Genomic DNA, 27971 nt, shown 5'->3' with positions numbered 1-27971 from the left:
AACCCTAAACCCTAAAACCTCAGCTCGGCCCCGCACTTCACACATCCGAAGGTAGGCGATTCCCTGCCTCCCGTCGATCGATTTCGTCCCTGTCTCTTTGTTTTGCCCCTCGTTGTGGCTAAGATGTGGTTGACAGACAGCGTTTGTTTGAGTCCGAAATGTCTTCGTTATGCCTGCTGACTTGGTGAAAATTGCTTCTGTTTTTTTTTTTTTTTCAGATTTACAAGGGGTATCTGGGCATTTGACACCAACTAGTCCCCTTGGCTGACCGGCCCTGTCCCACGGCCTTCAATTAGAGTCCCACCGGCCAGCGAAGATAAATCAAGATGATTCACTGGCACCTACATTTCAGCTCATTACCAAATTGGGATCCACGTGCTCGACCAACACAGCCGACTGCCACGCCCCAGGCATTAAACCCAGTGAGACGCATCCCGGAGGAATCAAACCGTGGGAGTGGCCTATGGAGAGCTTGCTTCTGTTTTTCTGATCTTATTTCTTTTGATTATGTATTAATTTTTTTGATTTCAATCTTTTTTTTTTTCTGCGTCTCGCATCTTATATTTGATAAATTGTTTCAAAAAGGAATTTATCATGCTTGATCTTGGTTATTCGCATCGGATTTTTATTTATTGTAAGATTACCTGTTATAATCGGTAAAAAAAAAAAAAAAGGAAAAGTGATCTCGCGACTTTTTCGGAAAGGCAGTGCGGAGGGTTTAAAGGAGTCGAGAGCGAAACCCTTGCGACCCGAACGCCGCCTCTCCCACGCGACCACCCCTTCTGCCCTAATCACGACGTCGCCTCTCCCACGCCGCGCGCCGCCCTTCGTCTTGGCCGCTGCCTGTGCCGCCGAAGACGCCGCCGCGCCGCCTCCTCTCCTTCCTTTCTTCTTATTCTCCCTGTTTCGCTCGCCGCCGCCGCCACCGGTTAACCCTCCGCCGCTGCTTGGAGAAGACCAACGCCACCTTCCCTGGACGATCCAAGCTCGCCGTGAACGCCGCCGGCCGCGACGCCTCTGCCGTGCCGCGACACCACTCCTGCTGCGATCGTCAACCACCGCCCTCGTACACCTCCTTTCTTTTTCTCACAGCATCACCTCCACTGTGCGCCTCCTTTTCCTTTCCCTTCACCACAGCAAGCTTTTCCCCCTTTAGCAAAGAGGAGCAGGTAACCATGATTTCGTTATTTCTCATTAAAACAGAATTCACAACTAGGTTCTATGCTTGTTTCCCTTAGTGAATGGTGAAACACAACCTATCTCCCCCTATGATGCCATTATTCACCGTGTTTTATAAGTTTTGGAATATCTGCAATTTTAGAAAAGTGGAAGCTATATATACAGTAGGTTAGTTTGGAGTGTAGGTAACCTATAGCTTACCAAAGGTCTAGATATGAATTATATCTTATCTGTGTTATGCAAATTAAGCATGATTTACCTATGATCCAGTTCAAAGGGTAAGAGTAATTAGTCTCATACGTCTTGATGCAGTAGTGGTTATGATTGAGGCTCACATGTGTATTAGTCTATGTATTGTTACAAATATTCGATCACCGGTTAGAGAACTGAGTCATTCTTGATATATTATGTGTAGATACTGGTTCGAGTGGAGCACGCTGATCTGCTGACACTCGGAGCTTAGTCGATACGAAGTGGGTACCTTCTGTCCTTTGACTTTATATATCTTTGTGCATGAATAAATAGAATAAAATGGATTATGCATAACTGTACACCTATTTTCAAAAAGGGAAATAAAGTGATAAGTAAAATACTTAAACAGGGTTAAATAAATTAAATCATAAAAGGGTAAAAATAATGGACTTACTTCCTGTTCACACATGGGTTTCATCTGGGGGGTAATTAAAAATGGGAAAGGGTGTTTTCAAATTTTAATAGATACTCTGACTTGCTCTGTCTGTTGATAACTATCTTTACATTGCTTGCTCTATTTTAGTTCTTGCTGTCTATACCTTAGTCTATGGATACTTAGCTTTTATCTGTTGATACTCATCTTTAATTGTAAACATGATTGTGATATCTACACGAGTAAATAAGAGATAACTTAATTTGAGTGGTCGTTTAGACCAAATGATGAATACACCTACTGAGAATATAATACTGATAATAATCGATGAAAAAGAGATATAACAAGAAATGAGATAAGAGAAAACAATAAAGATTAAGAGGTGTTAATTAAGAGCCTAGCTTTATACCAGAGTTTTACCAGAGTACTGGACCGTACACCTGAGGAGTGGTGGCGTGATGTAGCCCTCGGTCCAGAGCACTGACCGATCACATATTATTGTGGTAGAGCAGAGGCCACGGTCAGTGTTTACTTTGTCTTCCACCGGTGAGGGCTAGAGAGAAAGCCCGTACGTTTGATAACGTATGCGACAGTATATTCTGAGGAGGCTATTAGCTTACATACATATGAGTTACTGCTATACTCTGATGTTATCGGCTCGTGCTATGCACTTTTTAATTAAATATAACTGTGTATACCGTCCATAATAATTGAGCATATTGATATTAATGGTGATGATAAATAATAATAATATTACTTGACTTTTATATGATCATAAATGAAGAGAATGATAAATAGAGGTATATATATATATATATGTATACAGATATTATATTATGTACCAATGGAGAACTGTACAAGAACTGAAAGTGACAATATGAATTTATGATCCACTCTAATTCCTTTGCTTCTTAATTAAGATTACATTCATGCACATCCTTTCTGATTACCCACTTAGCCTTTGGCTAACTTCTACATTATTTGGCTTCCAGATTTGCAGGCACATATCTAATACTACCCTGGTCCAGTTTGTGTTAGAGTTGCTCAGAGACTTTGACGTACTACGTTCGGTTTGTCTTACTTTTGTTGATAGGTTATGTCAATTTCTTTTCTTTATAAGTACAAGTGGTTGTCCCTAGACTTAATAAATGGTTGTACGAACTCAGTCTCATTTTAGTTTATCTAATAAAACTATGGATGGTTCTTTTATGATATATCTTTGTTATTGTAATGGTTCCTTTACTATTTTGTCACCGAGTGAGGTACCTCCCGAAGGCGGGAACGACACCTCCGGGTCGTGACATTACCATCTTCAAGATCACGATCATAAAATTTATAAAATACACAATTTAAAATTTTAGCATAGAGATTTAATAATCATCATCGTCAGGTTCATTATCAATCCGTATAAGTGTCAACTACTTAGGGACCATTGCATGGGTCTTATCCCCTCGTAAACTTCTCCAATAAACTTTATGCAAAATTATCTTTTTGGGTAATCAATTTCCTATTGCACAGAGATGCAATGGGAAGCTGAAGATCTGTCTGTGTGGCCTATTGATCTATCCTCACAAATAAGGGATCTTTATACTTTAGTCTCTTTACATCCTGAATTAAATATCTAACTTTGCTATGTCTTAAATGCTCAAGGTCTCAGTGTCTAGTGTTGCAATACAAGATTTTGCATTTTGTTGAAGTTTCATTTGATCAGATTTCATCAATCATTGGTTGGATTACTGTGGTCCATACATTATAATAAATTGTAATAACTTATTTGCTTCATTCAGTTACTTCTTAGAAGGGCCTACTGGATTATGTATAAGTTCACATTTTGATTGTTGCTGAGTCACAACAACAAATATAATTAAGTTATGCAACTTCTGTAATTTTATACTGTAATTTCAGACCGCTTTGACAAGGCAGTGGTTCACAATTCAACCAAATCGAACCGGAAAATTTTTGATTCGGTTCGGTCTAGTTATATCGAACCAAGGGTATAAGTGTAATCACACATGTATAGTTAATCTTTGAATTTAAATTAAATTAAATTATTTAAACAAATCTAATTTAATCTTTAAATAAATAAATCATGGCAAAGCTGTAATTCGCCTCTTATTTGAGTAGTGTATTGTAAATTTAGTTTGATAAATCTCATCAAAATTATACGGCCCATATTTTTTTATTAAATTCGAGAGATACGGTCCGACCCACTAAGAAACGAGTCGGCCCGCATGCAGCCTGGCAGCCCAGCACACCGGGTTTTCGAGGCGTCCGATAAAGGCGCTGCTGGAGAATCGAACCCTCGACGCCGAGAATCAGCCGCCGTGCCCCTGAGCTTCTTGCCGTGCCCCGGGGGAATCACACTGCCAATATCAAAGAGAAAGCTCTTTCGATCAGCAATCTAGGGTTTCAGAAGCTAAGATCGGCGCCGTGCTTCACTTTTCACTTCTCCGGAGGTAGGCGAGTCCTTGCACTCCAACGATCTATTTCTTCCCTTTCTCTTTGTTTTGCTTTTCGTCGTGGCTAAGATGTCGTTGGCAGCCTAAACGTCTTGTTCGTGAAAATTGCTTCCCTTTTTTTTTTTCCTGATTTGATTTCATTTGCTAATTTTTTTGATTTCATTTTGTCTAATGTATTCAGTTTAGGCAATTTGGGTCATGGGAAAAGGAACCAAGAGACCAAGAAAAGAGGCAATAAGCGGAAGCAAAATTCACTCAAGGGACAAGGATGCCTTAAGAGACACTTGCATCGATGATGAGATTGATGAATGTAAGAACTAATATTTTGCCTGACATCTTTTAGCTTTTCTCGTATGACATTTTGTAATAATCTGAGTTATCTCAAACTTGCAGTTCATAAGCAGCGGGATATCATTCCCTTTGATGTCGATGACGATCATGGTGAGATTTGATATGATTATAATTCCTTCCAGCATGGATTCTTTGAAATTCCTGAAGTTTATTTGTTGCATGGGTAGGTGAATCAGAGGATGAAGATTTAGTGGAGCCTGTATTTGAGTTTGAGGTGAGAAGTATATACAGAATTGATACTAGAATTTTTATCTACTTTTTTTGTGTGTTTATATTTGTAGACTTATTGACGAATTGTATGTTCCTTAACCATTAAATCTTATATACTCCCAAGTGCTTTTGGTTTTCACTATTTAACAATAATTATACAAATATAAATTCAATTATTTAATCTTTTATTGTTGATTTGGCAAAAATCATAAGAGCTTCTCTTTTTTTTTTTCATGAATATCATAGAGGTATTATTCTTTTAAAATTACCGAAGGAGCATTCCCTAGATTGTCATCTTCTATTATGCCCTTATTTGGTCGGTTTAAATCAATTATAGTTACAAAAAAATATCCTTAACTAGTCATCTGTGCCCCCTTTTCATGGCCATCTTCTCCTCACGTCCATCTGCATTAAAGCCCTCTCCCCCTCAAGCTCTTTCTCAATCCTCTCCCCATCAATGCCATCTCCTCCACCATTGGGTCTTCTTCAAGCTCTCTATTGTTTGCAAATCTCACTGTTTCATCACATGTCTATTCATTTCCACCTCCCAGTCCTTCCACTCTTTGCCCTCTTCCCTATCTCCATCCCTTTCGTTTGTTATTTCATTCTATGGGCCAAAACCACCGATTATTCATCACAAACAACTATGTTTTTTTAAAGAAAAGTGTTTAGAAAATAATATCTATTATTACTATTATTAAAGTGTTAAGATGAATATTTGAATAGTTTCATGCTAGACTATTTATTTTTAATGTTGAGGGCTAAGATTACCATCCTTCATTACAACAACACCACTGTTACAACATCACATTCAAGGCATAATAAGGAGGGATCTGTGGATCTGAACTTTGACATGGCCAACTGTTACAATTAGATGGCTTCTTATGAAATTGTTCATTCTTTTTATTGAGAGAAAAATAGCTTCTATCACAAGTAACAACCATGCTACAAGAACAATATAAACGAGCTATCCATTCTTTACATCTAAAATAGCAAACAATTACAATTGGACAATTTGACATAAAATTGTTTCTTTCCCTATAGAGGGTATTTATCACAAATCTTCTACATACAACAAGCATGTTATAAGAACACATTCAAAAGCTAACAACATTGAATTTACCACTAACAACTGCACAGTGAAAATTAAACAATTTATTAAGAAATTGTTCCTTTTCCCTATTGATTGCTCAAATCATCAGTCTTCTATCTGAAACAATAATTTTGGTATTAAGAGCACGTTTGCAAGTGCCATTGCATTGGAATTAAACCAACAATGATGCGCAAGAAATGATCTATAGTCATTTCTAATAAAATATAACAATAAATTCCTAATGAAAAATTATTTAAACAAAAATATTAGACAAATGCCAAACATAATCCTTAAATCATCTTTCCTTATGGAATTGCCAAACATACATTTTCTCCAAACAAATTCTCTTTTACAAATAACAATTTTAGAAAAAATTTATATGGTATTCCCCCTTGATAATGATCAGGTATGTAAAATATTATGGAATAACTTACTTTATTATTGAGCCAAACCCCTATTTATACATTGATATAGGGACCTATTCTACACGACTTATTCTATATAAAAAAACAGAATATTTAATAGAATATTTATTTCTAAATATTCTAACACTCCCCCTCAAGCTGGAGAATATAAATTATATGTACCCAGCTTGTTAAATATGTAGTCAATTCGAGGACCTCTCAGTGACAGAGATCCATTGGGCCCAAAAAATGGAACAGAATCAAAGAATGTGACATCAGCAGAGATGAAGTACCGACGGAGAGTAGGAGAATAACACTTATACCCTTTTTGAGACCGTGGGTATCCAAGAAAGACACATTTATGAGACCTGGGACAGAGTTTGCTAACACCAGGATCAAGAGCATGAGCAAAATATATAGAACCAAAGACCTTAGGTGGTAAAGGATGAAGAGACTTATGAGGATAAAGAACATGATGAGGTATTTGACCTTGTAGAGTGGAGGAAAGCATGCGATTGATGAGATAGCATGCAGTAAGGACAACGTCACCCCAAAATTGGAGAGGAACATGAGAATGGAGAAGAAGAGTTCGGGTGGTCTCAACAAGATGGCGATTTTTGCGTTTAGCAACGCCATTCTGTTGAGGGGTATGAGGACAAGACGTCCGATGTAATACACCATGAGATGCCAAAAAAGTCTGAAATGGAATAGATAAATACTCACGTGCATTATCACTCTGCAAATTTCGAAGAGAGATACCAAATTGAGTTTTAATTTCATAGAAAAAGGATTGAAAAAGAGAAAATAACTCTGAACGTTCCTTCATCAGATATAACCAAGTACAACGAGAAAAATCATCTATAAAAGTAACAAAATATCGTGATCCGAATGTAGAGGAAACACGACTCGGACCCCAAACATCGGAATGGATCAAAGCAAAGGGGGACGTAGCCCGATTCACAGTGCGAGGAGAAAAAGAACTATGAATATGCTTTCCTAATTGACATGACTCACAAGACAAAGATTTTAAGTGAGAAAGACCAGGATGTAATTGCTTCAACTTATCAAAGCTAGGATTTTCCAACTGAGCATGAATAAGAAGTGGAGATGTTGCCGCTGAACCAACAAGAGAAGACTGTTGAAGCTGATATAGGCCATGAGACTCACATCCGAACCAATCATCTTCCTCGTACTCCGGTCCTGTAAGGAAACAGAAGATTTAGTAAACGAGATGATACAATCAAGAGACCGAGTAAGTTGACTGATTGATAATAAATTAAAGGGAGCACCGGGAACATAAAGAACATTATGGATAGAAAGAGATGGAGAAGGATGAACAATACCAATACCTTGGTACTGAGTTTGAGAACCATTTGCCATGGTGACAAAGGGTAAATAACCAGAAGTAGAAAGAGAAGAAAACATAGATTTATTACCAGTGATATGATCGGTGGCCCCGGAATCGAGAACCCAAGAACTCGAAGTGTGAGATATGCCAGCAAAGGAATTACCAGTGAGTGCAACGGTAGCAGGGGAATCAGAAGTCTTTCGATCCTCATACCACTTCAGAAAGTCGTCATAGGAAGGCGGTGGGGTTGGATCTGGTGGTAACTGTGAAGTAGAAGCTGAAGAAGTGACAGAACTCTGAACAATCTGTGCAGCATGAGGAGGTCGACCATGTAGATTCCAACATTATCAATTGTGTGTCCTGATCGGCGACAATGATCACACCAAGGACGCCCTTTGCCATTCTTACGAGGTGGTGGTCTATTGTTATTTCGAGAGACCAAGACCGATGAGTCAACATGACTAGAAGGAGGCAACGTCGAGACTTTGGCAGGGACACGAAGGAGAGTTGCCCAGGTACTGTCCATAGTAGCCTCTGTGGGATTATCCAGGATTTGATCACGGACATGAGAGTAGTCTGTGGGCAAACCATATAAAGCCAGAGACATAAAAAATTTCTTCCGATTTTCAAGTTATGCAACAGGAGTGGCCGCAGGTGGAAACAATTCATTGAAGTCACAAAGAAGTCTAGATACTGAACCCAGATAAGTTGACATAGAATCCTTAATCTGATGAGCACTGAGAATAGTCATGAGATCTTCACAAACTTGATAGAGTCGCCGAGAAGTATTTGTAAAAAGTTGTTGAGCTTGTGTCCAAACAGCTTTGCAAGTCTTGTGAGTGCGGAAGACATCCTTAAGAGATGGATGAATGGTGGCTCGGATAATACAACACAACTGAGCATCAACCTTTTTCCACAGAGGACGTTCGGCAGCTTGAATATCTTCTTCGACTTGGGTGAGATGTGTCTCATAACCCTGTCCAACAAGCCAAAGTTCAATGTGAGAGCTCCAAGAGGAATAATTCTTACCATCCAATAGTTCGGAAGAAAGCGGTGCAGTGATGTGATTGATAAAAATTGAGACGTCCGCTTTCGGAGTATTAGAGGCCGCCATGGAGAAAAGAGACAATCCTTGCTGTTTGTTGCCACCTATTCAAAGAGACTCTTCCTGCTTCACGTGAGACAGAACTAGCCCCCCACGAGCTGAACAGAGGAGGACACGATAGATAGAGGAGGACGCACTGAACAGAGGCGCACTAGCGCACTGTTTCTACTCGCCCCACGTGAACCCGGTTCCTCTGCTCACGGCTGCTCACGGGAGAGGAGAACTAACGGCGCCGGAGCTTCCTCTGCTTGGTGCGGCTATGGCGTTCCGTCTCCAAACGAGACGAGGGTTGCTGTGATCGGGCTCGGGATCTGGAAATAGGGCCGATCGCGTGCGTCAAAGGTCGCGATTCGAACCTCAGAAGTTTCGGCGGCGGCAGACGAAAGAGGAGTTGCGGCGGCGGTAGATGGTGGAGCAGACGAACTCGCTCTGATGCTCTTCCCTCAGCGCTTGCAGCGTCTGCCTCCTTTTGCGAGTTTTTCGTTGGCGTCCGTCGGCGAAGTCGCGAGCCGTAGGGAAATCGCGAGCCGGACGGAGTCACGATCGCGAGTCGCGGGCGCGTATGGGAAATCGCGATGAGACGGCTCGATGCTGGAGATGCCGAAATCGCGAGCCGGACGGAGTCACGATCGCGAGTCACGGGCGCGTATGGGAAATCACGATGAGACGGCTCGATGCTGGAGACGCCGAGGACAGCGGCGCACAGAGAGAGGAAAGGGACGCCGAGGACAGCGGCGTAGAGAGAGAAGGGATGTGGATTGGTTTAGGGTTTGGCGGATAAACTTAAACCTAAACCTAATCGCTCTGATACCATGTAAAATATTATGGAATAACTTACTTTATTATTGAGCCAAACCCCTATTTATACATTGATATAGGGACCTATTCTACACGACTTATTCTATATAAAAAAAATAGAATATTTATTTCTAAATATTCTAACAAGGTACAAGAATAGTTTAGTCAAACTCTTCATTTTGATTGGAAATTCATAATAACATACTTGAGTGAGTCTTGGAGGTTAAGAGAAACTTAAGGAGTTTTGGCAGGTGGGAAGGGGGGGCCCTAAGGATGGGAGAGTAGAAGCTTGACAATAGAGGTGACATTGAGAAGGGGAGTGCCAAGTGGCAAGGACCTTGAGGAGGATAGGAAGAGATTAAGAAGGAGATGGTTTTGATGCAGCGACTTAGAAGATGCTAGTGGAGAGGTGATGTGGTAGTAGAGGAAGAGATGAAGTTGGGTAGGACAGGAGATGATTGGTTTGAGTTTTTTTTCTTTTCATCCAAAATTGATTTAAACCAAGGTTCAAAATCTCGAGCCATGTCGAAGTTTCGATTTTTTATGGGAATGCATGATATTTTGATACATGGTGCCGATAATGGATTGATGTTGAAGAAGGAAGGAAATGAAACATAGGAAAGAAACAATGTTTGTGTTGAGCAATGTTTTAAATCTTGTATCATGCCAGTGAAACGGTCGGAACATAACATTTCGGTAAATTATTGAAAGTCGATACCACTCAACATAGACAATGTCTTCTTCCTTTGCTTTATTTCCTTCCTTTTTTAACCTCTAGTCTGTTGCTATCACCATGCATCAGAGCATCGACGCGATATTGGAACTATATCTTTCCAGTCAAAGATCGAAACTACAAACTTGAAATTTTAAACCTTGGTGTCGAGTGGTATTGAGTTTCGGTGATTTATTGGAACGATACCATTTTGCTAGGATGGTACAAGATTTCAAATCATTGTTTAAATCAGTTCAATAAGGCAATACTAGGTAGATGATACAAATTGGGTGGTTCATTTTTTCAAAGATGTGCACTGCTTTGATATGAGTGAAAAAGAGGGGTGCTATTATGATTTTTTTTTTAATTGTAAGCAATATGTATGTGCATGCAACTGCATATTTTATGCTAGTAATTATTCAACTCTCATTTCTGTATCTATCCTCTTATGTTGATTTATTTATTTAAGCCTTGTTCTTCTACTGATGTTTAGGGTAGTGAAGATGCTGAGATAGAGGAGGATGATACTGACGATGACGATGACGATGACGATGACGATGACGATGACGATGACGAGGAATTTGATGGGCCTAGTTATAGCATTAAAGAGAAAGATTTTGCTGATAAAAGTAAGTATGACATATAATTTTATTGAGATCTTATTCAGTTTCCAAATGCAACTTAATTTAAAATTTCTTCCTACAATTTGCTTTTCATAAAATTTCCTAATAATTATATCATATTATATGCCTTACTTTATTTTATACTATTACAAACATTGAAAACTTTGTTCATATTCTTGTACCATGTAGCATAATTAAAATCACAATATAGTGAATAGATGAGCAGTGCAACATGACAATATGTATGGTAATTTAGGCAAGGATTTAATTATTATTTCACACTGGTGTATTGGAGTTATAGTACCTCTGTTGTGCTGAATGCTTCAGAATGCCAAAATGATTTAGATGTTTTATTTGTTTACTCTATTTGTACCTTGTATGTTTCTTCTAATACAGGAGCAACTAGATAATGTGTTGAATAAAAAATCTCCACTCATCTATGTTACCTCACTCTATTGTCCCCCATGCCACCTCATTCTATTGTCCCCACTCATTAATTATAATTCCACTCACCTTTCTCCTCCATGACACTGATGCTATCTCACAATTCTTCCTCTTTGATCCTTGTCTTCCCACATCATCTTTGCATGAACACCCATCTTATCTACTTTCTATCTTGATTGGGCAATGGCTACATCAGACATCTTCCTTCTCCCATATCCTTCGTCCTTCATCTTTATTCACTGGTATCAAGACTTGCTTGCATCAGATCCATTCAGTACTTTCTCTATTTCAATCAGTATCACATCAGATGAAACAGTTTAATGCAGGAGATATGCTAGACTTAGCCAATTTTGGTTTATTGGTGGAACATGACATTTCAACCACTCAAAACAAGATGATGTCTAAATCTATGATTTTAGGTATCCAATAATTTCTCTAGGAAGGATTTTCTATCAAGAAGTTCAAGGAGCTTCACATCATGATTTTATGTTGTAATCAAATGATTCTCTTTATCTAATCATATTCAACTCATCTCAAATAGTCTTTAGTGTAAAACTTCAAAAAACAATACAAGAAAAAAAAAAGCAAATCAATGGATAGAAGATTCTAGCATATGAGAGGGTACAAAAGACGAGAATTGAACTAGTTGATGTCTAACTATTGCAATTTATGCCATCCTAGGTGCGCCATTGCATGAATAAGAAATTAACCTGCGAAGAAGATGAATTGTGGATGTGAATCTTGAGAAATAAGGGTAATCATCATCTTAATTAAAATATTAAAAATTTAATTTCTTAAAGCAGGGCAAGAAAATAAGATCTAATATTCATTTGCTAAGGCATACTTTATATTAGGGAAGATTTTTTGTATGAAAATAAAATACAACATATTAGGTAATATGAAATATATTTGGTAATGTAGGAGGATTTGTTGGGTCAAATGACATAACTAGACAAGTAGTTTGTATAGTAAATAACTTGAAAATTAAAATTCCATTCTCTTGTAAGAGTAAGGCTAAAGCAAATTTTTGACCATCAAATATTTATGTTTGTTAGTTAGAATATGAGAATGTAAACACTAAGCAAATAATAAAAGGGCAATCAAGAGCAATTTCAAAAAGAAAATTTAAGGCGGTTTAGTCCCTTGTGTGGTGTTCAGATAAGTTTGGTGAATCACTATTTGAAAATTCACTATAAAACTCTTCTTTACAAGAAGCACTGAAAGTCTCATAAAAATGGTTACTCTTGATATAAGATATATAAGATGAATACTATTGCTTAAAAAGTGAAAAACACTCCTCTTTTCTCTATAGTTGATATAATAAGAGAAAAATAAAAGGAGAGCAAAAGTTGTAAGATATCTTACAAGAGCTAAAGCTAATTTGATTTTGTGGTCTTGGAAGTTTTGGAAGCGTCTAGGGACAAAGAGTATTAAAGAAGATGTAATAGTTCTTATTCTTTGAGGTCTTCTTGTACCCCTTTATATGCAAAATCCACCCTCAAATTTGTAGATAAGGTTGCTCAAATGGATATTGGTGCTCAACTTTAATTGATGATTTGAGTCTACTCAAAGGCAAATATGAAATTCTTATCATCCAACGATTAGTTGCCATATGACTCAAACACTAGTGCAGTCGATTGCTTTAACATTCAATTGACTCAATGCAAACCAAGTTTACTCGTCTCAAATGCTAAAGCTAACAAGCTTATCTGCCAACAAATAGTTTGCTAGTAAATTAGAACTTCTCTAGTCGATTCTTAAACTTTCGATCAACTCAAATCATTTGTATTCAATTTTAATATCTATGATAACAAGTTTATCCTCCAATGGTAGATTTCTAGTCATTTGAAGGCCTCTCCAATTGACTTGAACATAATAGAAGACATTTGTTTTTGAACAATGGACTACCTTGTCAACTCAATATCTTCAATTGACTAAGTTCTTTCTTCATGTGTTTAAAGCCAAAAAAACATTTCTGTATCGGAGTAGCGCATATACAGTTGACTCTTAAATCAACTCATCATTGCACTTGATTGAAAATAACCTCTAGTTAACTAAAATTGCTTGAAGCTCCCAAATCAAGTTCAAATGTTGATTACAACCTGAAATTCATTCTTTTGTAGTCGTACAAACTGCTAGGTAGGATTTAGCCAGGAATACAGCCTATTACATTCTCTCGTGTAGTCTCTCAGATAACTCACATTTCTTTAAGTGTTTGATGCCATCAATGCTTCTTGCCCTTTACTTCATCTTGCTAGACCTTTGGTCCCTTAGCACTAAGTCTCCAACCTTTCTCTATGCCGTCACTTGCCTTTTGGTTCACCTTGTTCGAGGTCTCTATGCCATTGGACCATCAACTAAGTTGACCGCTTTGAATGCAACTCGACCCATTATGACCATGATTTTTTCTTGCTCTATGAGCAACCTTCTAAGCCCTTAGTTTATCTTGACCTCTTGGTTCAACAAATTTTAACTTGACTCTATCGAGTTACAAACATTTTTCAAGCTTTCCTGTTGATCTAAAGGGAGTGATATTGACATTTCTTGGTGGGTTAGTATTGCCGCCTTTGCTTTTTTAGTGATGCAAATCAGAAAAGTTGCTGTGAAGTCATGTTGTGCATAGAGCTTTTCTGGTCAGTTGCTCAAGTTCTTAATGTTGTTGGAATCTACATTGAAGTATAATAAGTGATTACTCTATTTTTGTCAATTAGTTTAGTATCAATTTAGTCAGTCTAGGAAGAGGCTTGATTGAATTGCGAAAGTCAATATTCTCTTCTCTATTTTTGATGGTTACTTCAGTGCCAGTCTGACGGAAAGCTTTGGCGTAATGGTAAAATTGTTGTTGTATGACCTTGTGGTCATAGGTTTGAGTTGTGGAAACAACTTTTTGCAATGTAAGGTAAGGTTGTGTACATTAGAATCAATGTGGTCCAGCCCTTTCTCAGGATCCCGCATTGGCGGGAGCTTCAAGCACCAAGCTGTTTTTTTTACTTCAATGCCAGCCGTCTAGTCAGTCTAGGAAGAGGCTTGATTGGATTCTCAAAACCTACCTTCTCTTTCTTTTTTTTTTTGCCCAGGTAAAGAATTTTTGTTTGGTCAACAACCAACCAACCACCAACCACCAACTCTTTACAATATCTTTTTCACTTCATTAGAGAAGATAGAGCAGACCCATCAAAAACAGGACCCATAGCTCATTGTCTGGTTTTGAAGATTGCCCTATCTTAGAAGAAGGTATTGGTGTAGGTTCTTAAAATTCAAGATTCCTATGGTTTGAATCACAAAATTGACAATCATATAAAGTTGGTAGCAGATTCTGGATGATCCCATGGTTTGAGTTGTAATCCTGCAATCACAGTGGCAAAAATTTATAAAAAATCCTAAAGAATAAACAGCCAATATAGTTGTTTATTCTTCTCTATTCTATTTTTCACTAAGTAGTATTAATCTTTCTTCTAATCTTGCATATATGTTGAGACATGCATATAAATTTATTTTGCAACTAAGTGTTCATGTGAAAGTTGAGTTGGTTACGACGGAGCAGAGTTGCTGAAGTGGACATGGGTCGAATCTCGGCAAAGTCGAGACAATGCCCTCCTCCGTCGTGGCCAATTGCAGCTTTTCGATTTACCTCCTCACAGATGGTCGTGGGGCCGACTGTGTGGGGCCGCTGGGATGGCAGATTCCACTTTTGCTGAAGAAAGTTGTTTCATATGGTCTACTTCTTTTTTTTGTATGATTTCTCTGCATTCATTGTAACAATAGAAAAATACTCATCATCTTTAATCTTATTCCAGTTGAAAGACAAGCAAGATATCTAAGGCTTAAGTTTGGAGGCGATGATGTTGATGAGATGGATGATCCTGAAGAAAACGAAGATCAAAGAAAAGCTGTATGGGGTAGATGGAAGAACTTATATTATAGTGCTGATAATGTTGACTATGAGGTAGTGAACGTTTGGTCACTCTGATTTTCTGTTCTCCACCAATCTATAGTATTGTATAGATTTGTTACTTAGGCTCTTTTCATGTTGTGCTATCTATTGATTTGTGACTGCAGCTTCAATCAAGTGATGAAGATTTTCCTATAGAGGAGGAGGCTGAGGTATTGAAGATTCAGAGAGAGAAGGCAAAATCCCTTTTGATGGAAGATTTTGGCCTAGAAAATTATGAACAAGATAATACTAATTATGATAAACAGAATAAAACATTCCAGGTTAGATTTACTTCTTTTGCTTTGGTACTGATTTTTTTTTGTAGTTATTTAATCACCAGGATAGTATGAATTTTTCAGAGTGAATCCTCAAAAATTTCAAACTTACTCCCTTTTTCATAAAATATTCTTCTATAAGAGAAAAACTTCATTAGCAGGAGGATTTTGTTGGAAAGGCAGCTTTAATGAAATCTGGCATTGAGGAAAATGATCCGTTTATAAGTTGTGAGGAAATTAAGAAAGACATTGCTTCTTTGTCAAAAGAGGAGCAGATGGATATCGTACATAGGTATCTTCTTTCATTTTCCAGTCTAAATCTGCCAATCTTTCTAATATGAGCTACTATTTGAGAAAAACTTATGTTATATGAATCTGATACTCTGCAACTCTTAAAATTATATGAATCTGATACTCTGCAACCCTCAAAAAAATTGAATGATATGGACATGTATTTAGATTACTTTTGTACAGTGGAATGACTATGGAACATGGTTGTCAAAATTAGCATTTACTTTTGTACAGTGGAATGAGCATCGAACATGGTTGTCAAAATTAGCATCACTATCAATGTATGACATTCCAAAGCTTTGCTATCACTTGCATCAAAAATGGGATCAAGAAAAGTAAATTTAATATGTCAGAAAATAAAATATTTTTTTTTTATGTTAAATTAGTTTTTACTACAAGTAATTGGTATTAGTAATATGAATAATAACAATTGGGAATGATATCAATATTATATTTATTAAGTTTGTATTATTCTATATAAATAGTAATCTAATTAATATTAATCAAATAATATTTATTATCGATAATGTCTATTCTTAGTCTAATTACAATTAATTCTTTTATTTTGTATATTAATATTATAATAACCTTAATACTTGTTTGTAATACAACTCTGACTAGTGTCGCTGCTCATGTGCTGTTTTCACTTGTTTAGATTCCTCATAGTAGAGTAGCAACCCTTGTTCAATGCATTCTCTATTGACCAATCACTCCAATCATCCTTAAGTTGAAGGTAGATCTCCTTGGCCAGCTTCAAACATTGGTGTTACTCACAACACTATGCAATAGCTGCTTTTAGATCAAGAGTTTGGTGATATATTTTAGGTTTCAATTAGAGTCTGAAAAGATGCTCTTATTCGAACTGATCAATGGTCATAATACTTGCTTTTTTCGAAGTAACATCTATTTTTCCAAATCTAGCCCCTTCTAGTAAATCTAGGCCTATTTTCATTATCAACTTGTCGAGTTTCTTGATGATGCTTGATTTCTGGATTAGAATTGAATTACTACATGTTGAGCTTGATTCAACTGAGTTGTTCTAAATTGTACGGGGCTGAATAGTGACATAATCAAATTACAAATTCCTTATACAAAAACACAAACAACACAAATGATTAGTAGAGTGAGTGTCTCACTGGTGATTGATTGGTATGCCTGATAAATTAGCAATGGAAATAAAGCACTTGTAAATCACGGTGTAAACACGATGATTTTATACTGTTACTAGATTCCTACTTCCTATAGCACGTTCAATATGTCACACCCATAATATCCGCTATTACCACCCTATGGAATAAGGTAATGTGGTAAGCCTTTATAGTCCATTGGTAACTTCATGACCTGGCTTTGAAGATAATTCTTTGACTCAACCTTTGGATTTCACAAGCTGTTTTCACATTTCCTTAGGATATGAAATGAATGCAAAGAGAGTAAATTACTATGAGTTTGAGGGTGGAAGCCTTATAATACTTATTGAAGCTCTCGGATTCTTTTGGGCATTTGTTGATGATTGGCACATGAAAATTAGAAGTATTTTGTTAATGTTTAGTGTCCAAAAGCTCTCTTAAGAACTTATATAGAAAAGCTCCAACAAACACATTTTGAATATCACACAAATAACCATTGGATGCCAATAACTCTTTTGCTAGGTGACTGCTAGGGGGTTCGTGGATTGCTTAGTGGATTTCCCAATGAACAAAACCGTCTAATTTAATGCACAGGCAATTCCCTTCTAGTAAATCACTGTAAGTTAAATTACTTCTGTAGTTGATTTAAGGTCCAAGACTTGAGCCAGTTGATTACAATACTTGGGAACACTTATGCCGCTTCAACAAGCAAAACCTAGATAGCTCACCTACTACGTAAGCAGACATAACATTGTTACAATAATGAAACCCTAAAATTATAGTCTCATAATAACTTACAGTTTTCACATCTTTAGAACTTAGGTCCTTGAGTCCATTGAGCTCCTTCTTGAGCTCTTAGTGCAACAACGCAATCTCAGCAGCACCTCGATCGTAGCCATCATCGCTTAAATTTACCAAGCTTCTCCATGAGCTCCATTGTAGTTACACATACCAACTAGCTCTCAAGTTCACAAGCTCCTTGGATCTTCATCTCCACAACTCAATCCCAGCCTCTAAGCTTGAGTCCATTGAGGCAAAATTGCCAATTACAATTGCTCAAAGCTATTTTGTTATATAAAGGGTATTTAAGATCTTTAAAATTCTACATGGCTTGACCAATTTTGTCAAAAATGCGTGGTTAGCATTTTTTACAAAAATTGGTTGATTTAACTGATCCTTTGGCTGGTTCAATTGCTTATCTAATCTGATTATGGAAGCAGCCTGGAGAGGTACCCAGGCTCATTTGTTTCTGTTTGGACTGGCTGGTCTGATCTCGGTTTAATAACTATGGTCACAATAATTAATGCATAGCAATACTTAACATTTAATAGGTAATATTCTTTCAAGACAGTTTGTGAATTACAAATACAGTAGAGAATAAATACATATAATTATTACTTTATCATTTTCATATTACAAAACCCACCAAGTTCTCTGTCTGTAAAATTTAGCCTATTTATAATGTTATTGATTAGTAACTACCATTATTATTAAATATCATGTAGGCATTGAATATCCAAGTAAATACTTGTACAATTTTTTTAGTAACTATTTGTGCGTACTTGTGCATCTATAACTATATATGTTTGTGCATAACTAATAAATGTACAAATATTAATTATATGTATGTATGTACAAATAACTTTTTATGTATGTATATAACTAATATCTATTTGTCTAAATAAATCATGAATTTAATATTCAATTATTTATAGCATGAACTTCTAGTATTACTTTATCATTTTCATATTACAAAACCTCTAAATAAATCATGAATTTAATATTCAATTATTTATAGTATGAACTTCTAGTATTACTTTATCATTTTCATATAACAAAACCCACCAATTTCTCTGTCTGTACAATTTAGCCTATTTATAATGTTATTGATTAGTAACTACCATTATTATTAATATCCAATTAAATACTTGTATAAATTTTTTTAGTAATTATTTGTGTGTACTTGTGTATCTATAACTATATATGTACGTGCATAACTAATAAATGTACAAATATTAATTATATGTATGTATGTACAAATAACTTTTTATGTATGTATATAACTAATATCTATTTGTTTAAATAAATCATGAATTCAATATTCAATTATTTATAGCATGAACTTCTAGTATAGTTAGAAATATTAATAATTGATTTTTCAATTATTGTATGCTGCTAATTATACAGAAAAATTATATATTCTCATTTAACAAACTTGTATTATATAATGTGTCATTATTCATTTAACAGCAATTAATACACCACTGCAATTTCATCTTTTATTACCTCATACATACCTTGTTTTCAATATTAGTTTAATTTTCGTGATCCTACTGATACTACGGACATGTCTTTGAATTGAATTTGTTGGCTGAAACTTAAGTCTTTGAATTACCTTATCCTGATACTGGTTTCAATTTTGCCTACCATGCTCTAGATATTGGAAGGTCGCAATTGTTTAATAGAGTTGAAAAATCGACCTTGCCATTTGACTAGTTGAGCATCTTAGTTCTCTAGATAGAATTAGTGTGTTCAAGTTTATTTGCCTGATCGAGTTAGTCAACTTGGCTCAATTTGCCTAATTGGGTCAATGCATTTCACTCGCTGTAGTAGACAACATCGCCTGATTTAGTGCGCTTGGATGGTTGAGCTGCCCTGTTTGTCATGTTGAGTCCATTGATGTGACTTAGTTCACCTCACTTTGTCCACCCCATGAATTGAGATTGCTTAATTGGTTATTGATCCAGTCTGTCTTGTTTGGCTAAACCATTGTGGTTTGCTAAGTATGCTTTGTTCGGTCTGTTTGGTTAACTAGTTGGGTCAAATTAGTTTGTTCACATGGTCCAATCATTTAAGTCAATCGATTGGAATAGCCAGGTCAACTTAGTTTGCTTGGTTGGGTTGATATGGTCATCCAAGTTCTCTATTAAATCAATTAACATAACTATTTTTTTTCTACGCACTAATTTATGAATTTAAACTAAATATATTTGTTAGAGATGAGATTCTCATTCTAAGTTTTAGATTGTGGAATCCAAATCACTTTATCCAAATGTGGGAAAGAACACCATATCATTCTAATGCACTTCCATAGACCAAGTTGAATATATCAAAATATAAGTGGCATTGCCCAGTTGAATATCTTTAACATGTTAGCATTTTTTTTGTGATGCGATTGTTTTCGATGTGTGTAATTTGAAATTTGTTCTTTGCAGTTCTGCTCCAGAATTGGTTGGTTTGCTTTCTGAATTAAATGAAACTCTTGATGAAGTTCAAAAACTGAAACCTGCCCTTCTCAAGGTAAACACTTGGTTATACTTCTTTTTTGCAATAGCTCCAACATAAGAGTTCTTGTCATATACCATTCTTGCAATACTTAACCTTTTTCAGTTTCTTCCATGACAGTCCTCAATAATTGAGTAACACTGCAAAGTAAAAGTAATTACCGCAACAAATAAGTTCAATCGAATGTGATATTTGGAAGTTGGGCAATGTGTAGGGACTAAAATATCCATAACCAGTAGAGCAGGATAATTACCATGATTATCACATAACCAGTAGAGCAGGATAACCACGATATGTAGTCATCTTTAACAGTCTTAGGAAGAGGAAGAACCCCAGAACCCTGGTATCCTTTTTTGCTTGCGGAGGACGATGGCTGCTCATTGTTCTTGCAACATCCATATCATGCCTTCTCGCATTCTTATTGGTGGGTGGAAAGAAAACTTTGGCTCATTCCGACTGGCACACAATGAAATTTGATTTATTGCTGTAACCTATAGACATTTAAATGACATGGTGCCAGGGTTTTACTTGTACATCCTACCATATAGTGCTCATCTAATGGTACATTCTTATCAAACTAATAGATTATTAACTATGTTTTAGCAACACTGATACTGCACCAACAAGGAGCACTAACCTTTGATGTTTTTGGTCAATATGGTGCTAGAGTCAAATTTTCAACCTAGCATGGTGTTAAGGACAAATCACTGTGTGGTGCTACAAATTACAAAATGATCTCTTGGTCATATACCAATGGATCAATTTTTTGTACTTGCATCTGCACAGAGTTTTAACTTGTTTGTCTTGTGATTCTTTTTTAGGAACAATAATTTGTCTGTTTTTGTAATATAAGAACTTCTGTTAATACTTGCTCTATTTTCTGGTTTTGCTGTTTTAATACTTAAAGCAATGTTTTTTTGGATATAAATACACTGGGATTATGTTTCTTTTTCTTTGGCATACATGCAGTTTGGGCAAAGGACCGACAGACGTAGAGGAGGAATGCATTTTGTGGAGGTAAAACATGCTTTATTGTTGGTCTATTGCCAGACAATAAGTTATTATCTTCTTCTCAAGTCAGAGGGGCATTCTATTCGTTATCATCCAGTAGTTTCACGAATAGTTGAGATCAAGCACCTGTTAGAGAAGGTGCATTTCTATTTTTTTTTCAAGTATATGTTCAAATTATAAATTGCCTTTTTTTGTTTATTCATTGCTGGTTACATTTCATCTTTCTTAATTATTTATTATATCATACCAATTTTTTCAACAGGTTAAGTTGGTTGATGCCAACCTTCCTTCAGAGTTAGAGAAGCTTGTAAATGCTACATCAATCAGCTCAGACAATGTGCTTATAGGACATGTACCATTAGAAGACAAAACTGGAAAACATAGCTATTCACCAGAACCAAATAAAGTATAATTTGTATTGGTTAAACATCACGTTCTTATTATTTCTTATTCTTTTATAAAAATGCAGGATTCTGATAAACATAACTCATCAGAGGATGCTAAAAAAATCAACCCTAATCACCCAGAAAAGGTTTTAACGAACAACTTGATAAGCTTGTTTTGATAATTTGAATTGGCAATGTACTCAGTGTACTAACACCACATAATCATGAACCAGCATGCTAAATTTAGCATTCAAAGTTTGGAAATGCTGAAAGTAAGAGCAAATCTAGAAGAAAAGCTGAAGCAGAAAGGTATTTATAATTTAACAAAGTCAAAACCCGAAAATGTTCAAAATGGTGATCAGAAGGCTGTTAACAAGTAAGCTAGGTTTTTCTAGACAAGACATGTCTACTCCCTTTTGTCTTGTTAGCTTCAATCAAACTTCTGCATTGAATATTGTGTGGAATGAAGAAATTTTTATTTCTTAACAGATATCATGGAGTATTGGTAGATTTTGATGATGATGTGCAGCAAATATCGGTTAATTCCAAGAGCAGTTCTACTTCATCAAAGTTGCGGAAACCTTCTCAGTTATTTGGAAATAAATCCAGCAAGACAAAGGTATGGCTTACTTAAATCTAAAATAATCTTGATTCTTCATGTTTGTCATTGTGGCATGTTGATTTATGTTACAGCTTTTGCTTTAGAGTTGTTTTGTTGATTAGTTTCCAAGATTAGTTCAAGTACTACGAATAAATTACCAAGTCAGCATTCACATTCCCAATTCCCTATCACTCAAGGTTAACAATTTTGGTTTAGTTCACCACTTAAGTAATCTTTCCAAGAGTTATGAAACTAAGATGGTTTAACTCACCACTTAAAGGAGTCCTAGGAAAAGAGAAACTAGGGCAAATACTGAAGATAGAGATAATGCCAGCTTTAACGTTTGTAATTAAGTTAATTGAAACGATAAAGTAAATAATGGTTAGTAAGAAATTAAGTTTTGGGCTTTGAGGACTTCATGAACTATTAACCCAAAATTAGATTCCTAATGGGTTCTTGTTGGCCCTATTCTCATTAGGCTTGGACTGCCCGAACGCATCGTTCTGCCTAAGTGCATATTAGCTATATGATGCCCAGGAGAAGTATGCTTACCTTCCAGGAGGAATTGGTAAGTCAATGTCTGATGATCTGCTATTGAGGTTGCAGATGTTGCTACTCCGAAGATGTCTTCTTGGGTTCATTATACTAGTTATACTAGTGACGATGTCAATGTGGGTTTTGGTGGAATTGGTATAGTTTTAGAAGATGATGGAAGAAAATCAAGAATATGACACCAGAAAACACAGAAGAATGAAGAAAATTTGCATCATAATGCCTATAACTCTTTTGGGTGCCCAGTCAAGATTACTTGGAATGATAAAATGAACAGAGGGCTAAATTTGTCTTGTTCAGATCTAATAATATAAACAGAGGATAAACAACCAAAACTGCTTGGTAGCAAAGGAAAAATAATTTATTTAGGATAAAAATGTGGAATGAGTATTTTACTATTGAGTGCAAAAGAATGATTAATTAGGTAGCATTAAATAAGAAACTTATTTTTGTAATATTACTTTGGTACATGCATATAAAACATTTTAACAAGTGCAATCAAGTAGATATCAATCCTTACATTTTGCAATATCATGCCACTGAGGTGTCTATGCACCCTTGTGAAATATAAAAGCTAGTAAAAGTTGATTGCATATATTGGAATGTAAAGAATCACCTAAGAATAATGAGGGGTACAAAAAGAGTCTTGTCCTTAGATTGGAATATGAAAACCATCAACAATAGAAACAGATGGAAAAGATAAACAATTTAGATTTACCTGTCATATATAAAGATGCACTTGAACCAAGTAATCCCTGAAGTCTTGGATTTTACCAAGAAAGCAGTACTAGAAGTGGCGGTAGTTGTAGTAAATTTTGGGGAACTTAAGTGTATCAGAGTGGTGTCTTAAAATTGGTTATATTTGATAGATCTGATAGTTTTTGTTTTGAATGCTGGTAGAGAGTTGGAAGATGTCATGTTGTGCTGTCTTATGCTGATACTTAATCCTTGATATCCACTTGATATTAGGTGTTGGCTGGATCATATTTTGCATAATTGGTTGGGTATATGCTAATTTTGGGTCATATTTTCTTTGAAAGCAAAAAATTTTAGTTGGATTAATATTAGCCAAAAGTTGGCTTCGTCTGGCCTAGTTCATCATGGCAGCTTGAAGTATTGCAAGAAGGAAATTTTAAGTCTCTAGCTATCTTTCTTAGACCTGTCTACAAGTATCTGATGTAGGTGTTAGATCTAAGTGTCTTGGCATGTCGACTTCTAAATAAGAATATTGAATGCCAACTTGAAAGTGTTGGGGTTGCCATTATACTATATTGTACACAGAGGGAGTAAATGAAGAGTCTATCAGACGTCTTGAGTTGATTGCACTGGTTGCATTGTGTTTGTGTGAGGTTAGATTATAAACAATAAAGTAAATGGTAGGGTGGATTCAAGCACCATCAGTAATGAGACAAAAAGATTCCGAGGTGGCAGCAACTGATGCAAGTTTTGGTAACACGTATGTTGAAACGTAACACAAAAATTCATCAAAGAGAAAAAATATTATTTAATCTATGAGACTGAAGTAGTTTAGAGATTTGTATAATATTAACACCATATGTCTTAATAATACTGATTTAATTGTTTGTTTATTAGGATATTTGATCTATTTTTATCAAAGTTACCAATTAGGTATATCTTAAGCATATTTAACCAACGTATTTTAATTTTTAACTGTGCATATCTTATTATTATTCGTAACAATATTTTCTATATAGTGTTTTTATTGTGAATAAATAAGTTATAGCTTATGGTTTGATAACTTCTTATTATTATTTTTAAGTTTATATACATTTTATGAATACCTTTAATCCTTATGAACACTGTTTTGTGTTTACTGGTGGCCTTCCATAATCTTTGTTTCTAGCTTTAAAGATTTAATTTTGCTTCAAAGTTGTTTTTAAATTTCAATTTAACCCTGAGGGGAAGAGTGTGACAAGTGACATTCCTAAACATGAAGCTTCCTTGCTCACTTTCTTCCTATTTTAACCTTTTTCATTTTTCTAGTTTCCGCGACTCTTGGAATTTTCTTATACTGAGACTGAAATAAGCTTGCTAACCGATTAATACTACCGGCAGCAATCAAATTTTATTCCTAGTCATCTAAAATATATTTTCTTCAATTTCATTCAACTATTAATGGAGTCACTGAGAAATTGAAAAATAGGATCAGCTTTGGTCGACAAACTTAGTCTAAAACAAAAGGTGGAGCTAAGCTGCAAACTTAGTCTAACATGAAAAGTGTAGGCAAGTTGATGGGTGGTTTGAATTAATGAAATCTCGTACTGTGTCGAACAGAATGGTCGAAATGTATCATTTGATAAACTATTGAAACTCGATATTACATGATACTAAGACAGTGTCTTCTGTCATTGTGCTAATTAAGTCGACGACTATCATTTCATGTCAACACTCAACACCTTTTAGTGTGCTAAAATTAAGATAATATTCTTTTTTAAAGTTTGTATGATTCCAAAATTGTAATTTTCCAGAAGGAAGCCAACATAGACCTATATAACTGTCTTTTCTTTTTCTTATCTCTTTCCTCCTTTCACCTCTTTTTTTTAGTATGGAGATTATTTACCTTTGGATCTATATACCTTTTAAGCTGTAATTATTATCAGCTTATTTTAAGAGCTCTTTTTCTAGATTATCTCTGGTGGCGATGACGACTTGCCAAAAAGAGATGATATTGGTGAAAGGCGTAGGCAACGTGAACTGCAAGTTCTTGCAAAGGCAGGAGCTATAGATGACAAAGATCTGGCCCCGGATGAATATGGAGTTTCTGATGGGGGGTCCATGGATGACACTAATGTCCAAGAAGCAGATGAATCACAGGAGTCAGAGGATGAATTTTATAAAGAGGTAAAAAGGCAAAGGGTTGAAAAGCTCATGGTTAAAGCGGAAAAATATGCACGGTAGGATTGAAAGAAAACTGAAAGTTCTATGAGTTCATTGGGGGGAAAAAAGTGCTCTCCGGTAATTCCCATTTTAATTTTCGAACATTACACAGGAAACCAGATGTTCCACTTGCTGAAGCCGATGCTGATGGTAAGAGACATATCACATATCAGGTGTGTTCTGCATGCTCTTAGAAATATCTCACATTTTCTTTGAAATAATTTGTCGAGTTTACGCATACTTTTTGCGTCGCAGATGGAGAAGAATAGAGGGCTAACTCGTTCGCGGAAGAAGCTCAACAAAAATCCCCGGAAGAAATACAGGGTAATTCTTAGTTGTAATGGGTATAAAGGATAAAGTTCTTTTGTATATAGTATCCAGGCTTAATGCCTTCGTTGTTGCAGCATAAACACGAAAAGCAACTTCAAAGGAGAAAAGGGCAGGTGCGTGAAATTAGGAAGCAGAGTGGTCCATACGGTGGAGAATCGACTGGAATCAACATGAACGTTAGCCGGAGTATTAGGTTCAAAAGTTGAGAATGCGAATTTGCAGTTATGTGCCATCTCTTGCCGGTGCTAACAGGCCTATCTCTCTGTTGAGTCTTGGAGTATCGAATTTGTAATCTTATTTTTCCACCTGCAGGCAAGGCAGAGGCATGTGAAAGAAGACTTGAATACTGCACGATAAACATTTTTGTGAAAAATGATATGCATCTTTCGAAGCATTTCCCAGGAATGTTAGTTTGTTCTGAGGTTTGTTGCACTTGAGAAAGGGCAGTGTTGCGTTCAGTTACATGTAAGGGGAAGAAAAATAGAGGTTTAGTGCCTTGGTTATGCTTGATTTCATTCTGAACATACTAATTTTTATAGGTATTTTTTTCAATTTAATTTTTAATGCAGTCCCATACGAACAATAAATCAAGTGGCTATTGATTATTAACTTTCAGACAGTGTTTTAAAAGGCGAAGGCGTTGGGCGAGGCGTTTACCATCCGCCCACACGGGGCGAAAGCCCTGATGCGTCGGGCGTAAGCCTCATAAATTTTTAATTTTTAAATATATAAAAATATGATATATATTATAAAAAATACTTTAAAAATATAAATAGATATAATAAAATTAGATAAAATTAAGACTGAATGTTTCCTGCTGTTTGTTGTCGATGATGGCCACCCTCCCCGTCGGCGCAAAGCCCATGCACGTTGTCACCTCGTCCACGTCGATCATCACGTTGGCTGCCGCGAGTCTCAGGGCGGCGCCGTCTTGGAACACCATCTCCACCGTAGGCACAGTTAGCCGTCGGAGACTCCTACGGAAGCACGTGTCGAGGATCGAGAACGTCGGCGCTGACACTGCCCCTCGCCCCTTCATCACCTCAGCCACCGCGCCACTCAGCGCGGCGTAAACCTCCCGCGGGAGCCGCGTGATCATCGTCCCCAAGTCGATGATCGTCGGCACGGCAGAGTACAACGCCGCGGAAACATAGAGAGCTTGGCCGGCGACGGACACCCCGGCGAGGCGCACGAGGCGTCGGGCGTAAGCCCCTAACGCCCAGGCGAATGCCTTGAAGTTATGGGCGTACGCCTCACAACACTTACGCCTTATTCCATCGCCCAAAGGCAGTATTGGAATGCCTCGTCCCGGGGCGAGCCCCGGGGCGTGCCTCCGAAACGCCTTTTAAAACACTGCTTTCAGATCAACCTCGCCCCGGGGCGTGCCTCCGGAACGCCTTTTAAAACACTGCTTTCAGATCAACTTGGAATGAGTGTCAAGTAACTTTGAAAACTTAAGTGGTTCCTCAATGTTTTAGAATTTTTATTGTATGGGACATCGGAGGAAAATATTTTGAAATTATAAAATTTATATATCATATATTTATTCTATTAACATTATTTATTTATTTTTATTTTTATAATAAATACATTAATTATGTTTATTTTTTTAATTTAAATTATTAATTGTGTTCAAAGAATTTTTTAATTCGGTTCGGTCTAGTTATAGGGAAATAAGGGTACAAGTGTAATCACACATGTATAGGTAGTCTTGAATTTAAATACTTAAAATTTTCTATGTATTATCGTTTAAATTAATTTTCTTGAACGCAATTAAAGATGTTTTCAATTAGTTTTTCTATAAAATATGAATTTAATTGGGCATTTCGGAGGAAAGGAAGTTTTGGTGAGACTTTAATGGAAATTAAGATTTGTTAAAGAAATTTGCCCAAACGAATCTAATTTAATTTTATAAATAAATAACTAATTA

The 27971-nt window shown here is 36.3% G+C and overlaps 2 protein-coding genes across 7 annotated transcripts; one reads left to right on the top strand and one right to left on the bottom strand.

Annotated features, from left to right (window-relative positions):
• The first annotated feature begins 779 nt into the window (after positions 1 to 779).
• On the top strand, positions 780 to 26628 carry LOC141815283 (protein THALLO). Of its 6 annotated transcripts, XM_074703212.1 has the most exons (22): positions 780 to 1169; positions 1595 to 1652; positions 2797 to 2897; positions 4042 to 4260; positions 4445 to 4573; positions 4657 to 4704; positions 4782 to 4828; positions 10778 to 10913; positions 15149 to 15297; positions 15411 to 15566; positions 15719 to 15852; positions 20194 to 20278; positions 21233 to 21412; positions 21537 to 21680; positions 21744 to 21806; positions 21894 to 22036; positions 22150 to 22279; positions 25460 to 25728; positions 25824 to 25884; positions 25967 to 26035; positions 26116 to 26262; positions 26354 to 26628. In XM_074703212.1, the coding sequence occupies exons 5-21, from the start codon at positions 4462 to 4464 to the stop codon at positions 26245 to 26247; spliced, it is 2058 nt and encodes a 685-aa protein (XP_074559313.1). In that variant the 5' UTR covers positions 780 to 1169; positions 1595 to 1652; positions 2797 to 2897; positions 4042 to 4260; positions 4445 to 4461; the 3' UTR covers positions 26248 to 26262; positions 26354 to 26628. The 6 variants fall into 6 exon arrangements, with proteins under 6 accessions (XP_074559313.1, XP_074559310.1, XP_074559311.1 ...); XM_074703209.1 differs by having other exon boundaries at positions 2797 to 2862; positions 26116 to 26628; XM_074703210.1 differs by having other exon boundaries at positions 2797 to 2874; positions 26116 to 26628.
• Positions 26629 to 26828: 200 nt separating this feature from the next.
• Positions 26829 to 27140, bottom strand: LOC141814522 (aspartyl protease family protein 2-like). Its single transcript, XM_074702478.1, has one exon. The coding sequence runs from the start codon at positions 27138 to 27140 to the stop codon at positions 26829 to 26831; it is 312 nt and encodes a 103-aa protein (XP_074558579.1).
• Between the last annotated feature and the right edge of the window lie 831 nt (positions 27141 to 27971).

Source organism: Curcuma longa, chromosome 21 (assembly GCF_044706935.1).
Source record: "Curcuma longa cultivar G26 ecotype Majalengka, Jawa Barat chromosome 21, ITB_CL_G26_1.1, whole genome shotgun sequence".
NCBI lineage: Eukaryota > Viridiplantae > Streptophyta > Magnoliopsida > Zingiberales > Zingiberaceae > Curcuma > Curcuma longa.
This window is presented reverse-complemented; position numbering and strand designations above follow the sequence as displayed.